The 11242-nt window shown below is 34.6% G+C and overlaps 1 protein-coding gene across 2 annotated transcripts; it reads right to left on the minus strand.

The window, feature by feature from the left end:
* Positions 1-212: 212 nt before the first annotated feature.
* On the minus strand, positions 213-6535 carry LOC130718098 (uncharacterized). 2 transcript variants are annotated; one of them, XM_057568566.1, is made up of 5 exons: positions 5265-6535; positions 3360-4655; positions 2865-2979; positions 2055-2299; positions 213-497 (listed from the first exon to the last, which is right to left on the minus strand). In XM_057568566.1, exons 1-4 carry the CDS (start codon positions 5889-5891, stop codon positions 2058-2060), a joined length of 2280 nt encoding a protein of 759 aa, XP_057424549.1. In that variant the 5' UTR covers positions 5892-6535; the 3' UTR covers positions 213-497; positions 2055-2057. The 2 variants fall into 2 exon arrangements, with proteins under 2 accessions (XP_057424549.1, XP_057424548.1); XM_057568565.1 differs by lacking the exon at positions 213-497 and having other exon boundaries at positions 1781-2299; positions 5265-6534.
* Between the last annotated feature and the right edge of the window lie 4707 nt (positions 6536-11242).

Here is an 11242-nt window from a genome sequence, read left to right on the forward strand (position 1 = left end):
AACTGAAACTCTACTGATAGAAGTTAATTATACATTCACCATACTTTGAAATCCACCCAAAACCAAAAAAAGTTTAAGCAAAGACGCAAGGAAAATTTCATCATCCAGTAAAACTCAACAAATGAAGAAACAAGTATTAATTGAAGATTGTCTTCATTGGATAAACCAAGTCTGAATGATATCCTCAACTAGCTTGCCTTATTTCAGCAAAAAGTCATATAAATAGATTGGCTTGGAACACCACCCAAGCAAATGAAAATATCAAAATTAATAGCAATTACAAGTTCTAAATATTTCATGAGAAAAAACAGACTTTGCTGAACTTCGAAAGTAATTGATGAATTAATTCATCTAAATGTAAATTTTTTTCAAAGTAGTACCTATTAGCAAAATATGGCACTGGAATTGGGCTTTGTTCTGACAATTTCTTCATACAAAACAACATGGGCCAAATCATGCTCTGAATACTAAGTCTTTGATGTCATGCTCCTGCGGACCTGCGTCAATTGCAAAGATATAAGGTTAAATATTATCAAAAAAAAAAAGATATAAGGTTAACCAAGAAAAAAAATTATAGTGAATTTGACCCAAGAATATTATTAGTATAGATGAAGTGATAACTGAAAAATATGTGTAACAGTGGTAGTAAAATTAAAGTTATGATTTCATATAAACTTTTCAAGTTTCTCTCAACTAGTTCAATTGTAATTGCTTATTTATTCCAGCACTGGACCAGCATTTTCCGGGGAAAATGTATGTTTCATTTTACCATTTTCAGCGAGTGTATTTTTATTATTAATTAAAATTAATCACTTTATTTATTCACCAAAAAAACAAATCACCTTATTTTAATTTGAAACTGTTTCAAAAAAAATTGAAACTTCTATAATTTATTTTATAATTTCCTTCTCCAAAATTTAAAATTAGGAATAAAATAAAATTACGTTAATAGTTTCTATAGTTATTTGAAATAATATTCATATTTTAATAATTGTCAAAAAAAAAGTTAAATAACTATAATTCTCAGAATTTCCTCTACAAAATCATGAAAATGAAAAAAAAAAAAAAAATATATATATATATATATATACATATAATTATTCATGTCAACATATCAATTAAAATAAAATAAACTAATCATACTAACATTTTCATTTGTGCAAACCAATGAACAAAATTTGTATTATTTATATTGAATTATTTTCAGCTTCTGAAAACATTTTATTCATTTTAAATCATAAGCAAACTATTTCCAATCAATAGAACGAAAAGAAAATTGCAACAATATACCAAGTAACATCTAGAACATAGTTCGTCACATTTTCTATACTTTTCATAATCTAATCTATTGTTGTTACCAAGAAGGGTTTTTTGGGGTCCAAAGACTAATACCAAGATTTTTTTTTGTCAAACATAAATACCCATTAACAATAGAAAGAGACCACGGCCCAATAACGAAAAGTTCTTGTTTCTTTTTACCAGAAAAACAAAGTTATCTTTTTCTCCAGAAAATATGTCACATAAGCCCACTGAGTTTAACAAAAAATGGCCACTGAGGTAGTCATACCAATTTCTTTGTTCCAAAAACAAACAAACAAAAAGCCACTTCATCTTGGTTCTTGCTACGCCATATAATTAATTGGGACTCCTTGACATAATAAGTAATCAAGAATTCTATTCTACATAAAGTCCCAATGAACATGAGTTCTAACTCAGTTGTCAAAATCTAACAGTTCACAAAAAGGGCTTGGAAAAACAAACAAAACTGGAGAAGCACAGGTACACAAAGCTTGAGTTAGAACTAAATCTCTTTTTCATTATTTTTTTTCCCTCCCTGCTTAGAATCCTTTCCTCCAAGTTAATCAACTAATCTACTTGTACAAAAGACTGGTATGAGGTTATTATACGGCAAGATGTATATACAAGTAAGAGATATATACACAGTTACAAATTTAAAATAAATAAATAAAACATGGCTATAGTAACCCTTCCTGTGATGAAAATTGGGTGCTATGATAATAATATGATAATTAGCATAAGGAATATTTCTCTACCCGTCAATCAAGAAAGTTTCCGGCCAAGGTTTCCACCAGTTCTCCGCTAGCCTGAGAAGATACTGCTTCGGCTGCTCTAACTAACGTTATGGCCTTGGACATTGCCAAATCTGCTTTCTCCATCAGCAACTGAGCCATTTTGCGTTTTTGTATTGCAATTTCCTTCCATTCCTTTACAGAAGCTTTAGCTGCTTCAACCTTGAGCATGGCATTCTTAAGCTCCACAGCATTTTGGTCAGCTGCAACTGTTGTTAATGAATACTATCAGACTAAGTTTCTAAAACATGCATATGTAAAAACACCTCCAGTTAAAATGGCTCATAAATAAAGTCTAACTTCTTTTATAAAAAAAATGCATGTCAGTTGTCAGACAAGGTCAAGAAGAAAGAACTATGTGTGTGTTTGGACCATCGTTGTCACACTTGATTTCAGATAAAATTGATTATGGTCAAATTGATTATGGTAAAAGTGAAATGAACAGATTAGAAAGTGGGTGGATACATTCATGAAATCTGATTTTTGTGGGGCAATGTAGTGAAATCTCAGAATTAATTATATTCGCTTCATCACAGAATTGATTTTGGCTGAAATCAATTCTGAGATGATTATCAAACATCTATACTGTCATCTAAAGTTTACTCAACGAGAACTGATTTTGAGGTTACCAACGGGGAACCAAACACGCTAAATCAAAACACAACACCAACAGGTTAAAGTATCGAAAACAAAAGCATCAAATTCGCAATATTCTGACAGACCTAGAGCAACCCCCATTCCAAGTTCCAATTATTGATACAATTATAATCTTACCTTGCAAAACACTTGGATGATTGCCTCTACAAAGTTGACTAGGCTGCCTCTTGAATGATCTCTTCTTTCGTAGGAAGGGTTTAGGAATAAACTGAGATCTCTTTGATTGATGACACTGACACAAGAAATCATATCAACCATGTCAGTCAGATAACAAGGTTGCATTGCAGTTTACAACAATAACCACCAATTTAGTCTACAACACCTAATTTAGATTCTAATAAAAACAGAGGAAAAACATGATATTGAAAATTAAGATGCTAAAAAGCAAATAAAAATGAAAAATAACTCAAAATAGGAAGCAAATGTAACCATCTGAAACTGAAAAAGACAGAAGAAAGAAAGTGGATTCAAGATATTTTATATATTCATATCAGGACAATTGAAAACCACAAGTCCTAAATATTTCCCATGTTTTGGCTACAGGATGAGAAGACAACAGCTCAGGTTATTTTGCTAAAAAAAACAACTTCTACGAGGTGATGGCAAAATTACCTGGAAAACCCTGAGCAGTGATGAACATTTTTGTTTCCGCTTTCTCATCCAGTAACTATGCACAGCTTCTACCACTTCCTTGCTAACACGATCCTGACACCAATTAGCCACATGTTTTTCATCATAACAATTGTCCGGGTTATAATAATAAGCCTTCTCCAAAGCATCAATAATTAGTTCAAAATTCTCCTCTGACACATGTTCCTGAAACTCCTTATTGAATTTACTCAGCCATTCCTCATCTTCAGAATCCATGTCATAGTTAGCAGTCTTCCTATTCATTGCCCTGGACAACTCATCACCATTTGCAGATATGTAAGTGCTTGGTCTGTTGAAGGGAACACCACAACTGTCAGCGTAGCCAGAGACATCATGAACACCCGGTACTGGGATAAATTTCACAACAGGAGCGGGAACATTACGCCCGGAGCACTCCTTGTAAAGATTTTTAAAGACAATCCAGTCCTGATGATTAACAAACTCTAGTTTCCACCCATTGTCCAACGGAAACATTCTCACATGGGTGTACCGATTGGAATACCAGGATTTCATTACCTTTTCAGCCTTGACAGTGCATTTTGTCAATCCATCTTTCTTTACCACGAGAAGCCATCCTCCAGCGGCAGGCACTTCTTCTGAAGTGACGACCACCCCTTCTATCCGGTAACATCTGTCCGCCTCTGCAATCAATATATTTGCAGAACAGGAAGATGAATTCAGCCCTTCTTTTGAATCCTCCATGGCAGGGTCTGCTTCTGAAAGGCTTACATTGGTGCTGCTGTTGGACAACGTTCGAAGTTTCTTGTTAGATGCAACAACAGAAAGATTTATTTCCCGTCCACGCTTTGAACCAGATACTAATGCTCCATTGCTTGAAGGATTTTGAGTTTTCCTCTTCCTCAGTGACTTTACTCTCCTCTTCTTCGAGGATTTTTTATATTGTCGATTTCGACTAGCTAATCTGGAACTCTTCCTGACAGAAAAATCCAAAGATAAACCATCACTGATATCAACAACTTTGGGAATGATTATTCCACTCTCTAGAGCTTCTCTCTTGAAGGAATTGCATGAAATGCTCACTTCATTCTGGAAGTCTGACAAACTAATTTCCTCCTCAACATCACTAGGCACGGGAGCATAAACAAGAGAAAAAGACCTAATCATAGATTTAAAAAGCATCGCAGAATGCAGATACTTAAAACAGAGAGGAACAGCAGAGAAATCCACAGAGAACAATGGCATGAACTGCGTCACTCCAAAAATCTGGCAAACCCCAACATTTGCAGTAACAGAACCCTGAAACAAGATCAAACTTAAAAATGTTATTTAAGACTATAGGGTAAAACAAAAAAACAGGGAAATCAACCATCAGATAGTTACTGTTTAATTTATTAAATTATTTATGTATTTATTTGGGGGACAAACTACAAATATGAACGAATCATAAATCACCAGACATTAATTCGAACTCATATATAGTTGTCCTGAGTAAAAGGTTGACAGCGTGGACTAACCCATTTGCAGACAATTACTAAGATTCAATTTTTTAAAGAAAAACATCAATTCTTTGACTTTTTATACCAAAAATAATAAATAAATAAAAACAACACAAAATCGTATGCTATTATAAACCTTCCATTCCAACCATCCATACAAATTAATCAAATTAACTTCTGAAAAATATGAAATCGCCCACATGTGAATAAATAAAATTACACCAAAATCCCCAAAGATCTAGACCATTTGACATAGATATTCAGAAACAACAAAATCTCAGTTCACAAAACTTTCATCATTCTAAGAAAGGAACTAAATTAACTGTTTATACATGCAGGGGAAAACAGGGCAGAACAGAACAGAACACGAATCACAAACCCTAAACAGAACAAAACTGAATTAATTTACCTGCAAGAACTGAATCCCTCGTGAAGCATAAGCACTGCAAATGGGCTCTGATAGAAGGAAGGTAGATAGCTCCTTCAGGGTGATGCGAAACCTTCTGAATTGGCTCAACACATGAAACAAGAACCGCAAAAACAAGCCACCATTGTCGCCGGAAGAGGGCTTCGCGACAACCGTAAGCACGCGCCGCTCCCTCCTCCTCCGTTGCCGCCTAGAAAACTGCAATCGGAACATCTTCCTATCACCATTCCCACTTTTTGTCAGCACAGAGCTTCCAGCACCACCGTTTCTCTTCCTCTTTCTGAAGTACACAATCCCAAAAAATCTATCACGGCCATTCTTCCCATCATTCAAACTGAGAGTCCTTCGGTTCCTCTGCCTAACCATCTCAGAAAGACGGATGCTATCATCCTTGCCATCACCATCCACCATTGCCACGGCCCGCTCCGCCTTCTTCTCCGGCTTCTTCACCCCGCCCTGGCCCTCTTCTCCTCCCTCACTCCCTCTCCTTGATTTCCCCTCCCCGGAATCCGGCCAAAACCGCCTCCCCGACCGCAACACGCGAGCGGTATCGCCGCCCTTCACAACCCCAAACACCCTCGTCGTTCGCCTCATCCCAACCGATGGCATTGCCCTTCCGTCCCCAAATCACACTAGTCAGTCAAAACTCACCCCCAAACTCACTGAGTCACCGAATTGAGTCAACTCGGTAACGTCTCAGAATTCAGAATTCCCAAAAACGAATCAAAATCACACCAAAACTCAACTCAGAAATTCTTCAGAAATCCGCAAAATTCAAAAAAAAAATCTAACAAAAAAAAAATTACACACACAGATTCAAACACAACGATCAACCTGAATCAGGTGAGAACAACCACCGCATAATCACCGTCGGAGAGAAAACGATGACAGATCAAGAAAATCAAATCACCGAGAAAGGAGGGAAAAAATTGAAAAAAATTCAACACAACGATACAGAAAGCGATGAAGACGAAGGATCCAGAATCGAATCGCGAAGAGCGAGATCTACGAAGAGAGAGAGAGGGATCGAGGTTTAGAGAGAGAAAGCGAAGGAGCGGGAAAGAGCGCGCGCCTCTGATGAGAGAGAGAGAGGTTTGGGTAGGGTTTATGGTGTGTGTGGGGGAGGGAGTGATGTGACCCGTTGGATGAAGAAATGGACGGTGGAGATTTCACGATGAGGAAAGGAGGGTAAGAGAGAGTGAGGTTCAATGGCTGCAAGGAGCGTTTTCTGGTGTGAGGGGAGAGAGAGAGAGAGAGAGAGAGAGAAGAGGATATTTTATGACACGTAAGAGCGAGGTGGTGTGTGGTATGACAAATTTGTCCTTGAGGGTTGTGACGTGTGAGTGAAAGAGACGGTAGTAGTGTTGGGATTTGGGGGGTATCAGAGGGAGAAAAATATGGGATGCTTCTTGACTTGACTTCTAGTTTGATATATTCTTGTTTTGTACTTTTGTTTTTTAAGTGTTTTAAAAAAATATATTAAAATATAACAAATTTAGAGAAATTTGGAAAGAATTTTTTTTTTGAAGGAATTTGGAAAGAAATATTAAATGACATAATTAGTAATGAATATTAAAGATCTTTAATATTCATTACTAATTATGTCATTTAATATTTCTTTTCCAAATTCCTTCAAAAAAGAAATATTTCTTTCCAAATTTCTCTAAATTTTTGAAAATATTTAATAATTATTGTTAAAATTTATTCATTAATTTTGAATATATTGGTCATGTTTATCTCATCCTTTTGTTTGAAAATTAATTTTCTAATGATAAAATATAATAAAATACTATTATATATACATGCCTTCACATGTGTAGTCAATGTTTTCATTTAATCATTAATTATTAATATATTTTATTATTAACAAATTAGGAAAGTATTTTCAATACAATTCATCATCATTTATTGCTATATATTACTATTAAATACCTATCATGAAAACATTTATGTTATGGATAAGAATACAATGTATTGCACTATAACTCATAATTCTAACGTAAATTCATTTAACACACATGTGAAGGCAGGTATAAAATAATACGTAGTATTTTATTATATTTTAACAGTAGAGTTATTTTTAATAAAAGGATGTGATAAGATAATATCATAATATTGACCATTATATTCAATTTAATAATAAATAGTCCAACTTAATGAATTAAGTTTTAACAAAAATTAATTTTAAATGAACTTACGTTAGAATTTTAATTCCATCCCTTTTGTTGGATGCAGTAGAGTAGTTGTTGTTTTCTGGTTTTTCCTTTGCTTGTGTAATATTTTCTGATGCAAGTTTATATCTCCTGTAAAAAAGAACTCATTTAATGATGGTTAAGATTACACAAATGTATTGTTCCTTAACACAAGGAGAGAAAAAAAAAAGCAAAAACCCTCAAGGACAATTCCGTCATTCCACGCACCACCTCGCTCTTACATGTCATAGAATCGTTCTCACTTCTCACAATAACTCGATACATTATCAATTGAAAGAGAGCAAAACACAAGTAATGGGTGGAGTTGATCGATTTATTTGCAAGAAACTAAACCAGTAAATAAGTGATTATGAATCAGATGAGAAAGACGCGAATCTTAAGGAAATAACATGCAGTTGCACTAGACAATCATTGATCATAAAAAAAAATTGTTTCTTTTTAATTATTGGGTAGAATTCAAACTCACAATCATGAATTGAGATTTTTAATTCTCTTATAGACAATCGTCAAGAATTTGATTGATTCAGGTAAAAAAAGAGCAATCAAGCATTCAAAGTATAAGAACAATTTAGTCACATAATCCCCAAGCTAACACCAATTGATGCGAAAGATTTATTTTTCTTAAACGAAGTGTGATTACAACCGTTTCTCACACTGGTTTCTCTCTATTAGATAAATCACAAAAACAGAATCAGAATCTCACGAGAAGAAAGATAAATCAAATACCAAAGCAAGAAACAAAATATTCATTAAGAAAAGGATCTCAAGTCTGCATACATACAAGGTTAAACCTTAAGATCGACTAAGAGTTTAGCAACCCATGGATTTGGGTGAAAACTCGGAAAAGTTAAAAGGAAAGAAAGCAATCGAAACTAGAAAATTAAGGATTTGCAGAAAACAAGTGCAAACGGCAAAGCATAAGATAGTATGAAGTGTCTTGACCTAGCCTATTCTACTAGTATTTATAGGAAAAACTAGCAGCAAACTTGTGCCTCTTTTGCCCTTCTTCAGCACTTCACAGATCCAAGCCCAATAGAAGTAAGCAGCCCAGTATTTAGTTGGCCCAATTCGTCAGTCAATAAACTTCAGACTCTCATGGGACCCACTTACCAACTGAATCTTCACAGTAATTATGCATGAAAGTTGTAGCTCTTTAAGTTAGCTTCATGTGGATTCTAACAAGGCCCGATTCAAAGTTCTGTAGTCCAAGATATGTTGGTCATTTTGGTCTAGACTGTTCAGACTCGCAGGTCTAGAGACAACAACTATTGCAACTAGATTTTGACCACGTTAGAGACTGATTCACAAGTGGAGCTTAACATAAAAGTTGTGGATATTTCTTCTCGATTTTCAACGAAAAATTATGCGATCACCAGTGGAGCTCCAAGTTCAACCTATTCCAGTGCAAAGTGTAGTAGAAGATAAAAATTAAGAGTTATGCATTTTTTTCATTAAAACCCCCAATAAGTGTAAGGGGTCATAACTCAACTAAGCCATCTAAATAATGCACAAAACTAATGTAATCAAGCAAGAATATCACAAATAATGTGCATAAATCATGCGTTGATCAAACGACTGGCTTCAGGGTTCTTTGTGCATGCCCCTCGGTGCAGCGGTCGCAGGCTCCTTCACGACATGTTCTGAAGCTTGGGTATGCCCCTCCTTGTATTTGACATTGGATTTTTTTGGACTTAGCGTCCCATCATTTGAATTAATAGATTAAAATTTTCGTAAAAGAAATTAAGGAGATCAACGGCATCTTGTTTGAAAATAAATAAAAACATTTTATTTGAGAGCATATCAACAGCAACCTCTTAACACTTTGCTTTTGAAAATATATTCAAAAGTATTTTCTAGTCTCCTTGCGTCATGTTTGGATTCAATCTACGACTGAGAAAAGGAAGAAAAAAAAGGTGAAATCTTTATCGTTTTATTTGGTTAGATAGAGAATGAGTAAAGAGAAAGTTATTTTTAAATTAAAATTCATTTTGTCCAACCACATATAAAACAAATATTTAGTAGCCTTCAACAAATATTATTTTGCTTAAGGGTGTAAACATCGTGAGCTTCATTTTTATGTGAGATTGAGGGAAACGGAAAAAAAATGAATTGCCCCACTATATCTATTCTCCATGACTCCATGTATTAAAGTTAAAGTAGTAGCAAACAAATATTAATTACCTCTGCGTGCATGTTGCCTCTTTTAGTTTCTTTATCCTTCACCTCCACCGCATTCATTGTTGAGTGGTATACTCATCATATTTACCGCTACCCAACACCTTTGTCACTATCATTGTCAACACCAGACACATTGCACCATACATTGCAGAAGATCTTGGGTAATGGCTGAAAAGTCTATGGTGGAAGCGATGGTGTTAGGTGTCAAGTAGTGAAAGGTATCAATGGTGGTAGCAATGGAGGACATATGATGTCGGGTTCGAGTGGCAGTGAGGGAGTAAGTGCTAATTAGAGATTCAATGTCATTTGAATACAACATGTTTTTCTGACTTTGGAAAGGTTAGTTGTATTTAATTCATGATTAGTTGCACTATCTAAATTTTGAAATTGTGTATATTTATTTAGTTTTACTATAGCTTTATTTATGAAAATCTTATGGTGTTCGTTCTCACATGTTTTACCCTGGAGATGACCGTCTACTTCCTTAAATCTTAAATCCTCACTAATTTATATTGGTCGTGAATTAAATTGCTTCGTTTCATTTATGAAATGTGATGTGTTGTGCCATAAGTCCTCTTCACTATCAGAATTGATTCTAAAAAACCTATTTTCACCAAGTAGTGTTAATTCCTTCCTTTTTAGTCTCGCATGACTCATAAGTTATAAAAGAAAGAAGATGAGTTCTTCTTTCTTTTTTTGACTACCTTCCTCGCTTATGTATACGATCGACGTAACTGCCAGGTAAACGAGTGAGCTTAGCTTGTAGCCGGGTAGATTTTCCATTTCCATCACATTACACACTTGCATATCTCCCTCACTTGATTTGTCTATATCATCCATCTCACAAACCACCGCGTCAGCACACTTGTCCACCTCATGTGCAATCCAACCACATCATCCATATCCTCCTTCCTATGGCTCTAGCTAGGTAGAATACACTACTTCCTTGTTTCTTTTGTGATTCTTATTAGAGGTGGACCCAATGGCTCACTCCGAACAACCCAAGTTAAAGGGTGAATTGGACCAATAAACCATGTATGATCTAATCTTAGCTTAACCCAACCCAACTTGAAAATCAATCCTTTTGAAGTGTGCTAGCTACCAGGTTGGCCAGCTAATTAGCACTTTTTTTATTTAATGTTTTTTTAATACATCAGAAAATAATTTTTATTAAATATGCACATATTTAAATAATAGAATCAAAAGGAAATAAAAAAAAATAACAGTATACTTTTAATTTTTTTTCTATTTTCATGTTTTATATTTAAAATAGAAAAATGATTGTTTTACCTAAAATTAAATTTTAAGTTAATTTTATGTGAATTTTTAGAATATACTGGACCATGGGCTCGTTTAGCCCGCAGCTTGTCAAGGGCTATATATTGGTGTTTCCCTTCAATTTTGGATAATATTTTTAAAATCCGATCAGTCATTCTATTTTTTTTTTACTCAATTTAAACAACTTAAAAATCTTTTCACGATTCTTTATTTTCTCTTCCTTCCATCTTCTTTTCTTCTATTTTCTTTCTCTTAGTTTCCACTTCACATCTAAAGATCGTTAGCTTCCCA

Source organism: Lotus japonicus, chromosome 5 (genome assembly GCF_012489685.1).
Source record: "Lotus japonicus ecotype B-129 chromosome 5, LjGifu_v1.2".
NCBI classification, from domain to species: domain Eukaryota; kingdom Viridiplantae; phylum Streptophyta; class Magnoliopsida; order Fabales; family Fabaceae; genus Lotus; species Lotus japonicus.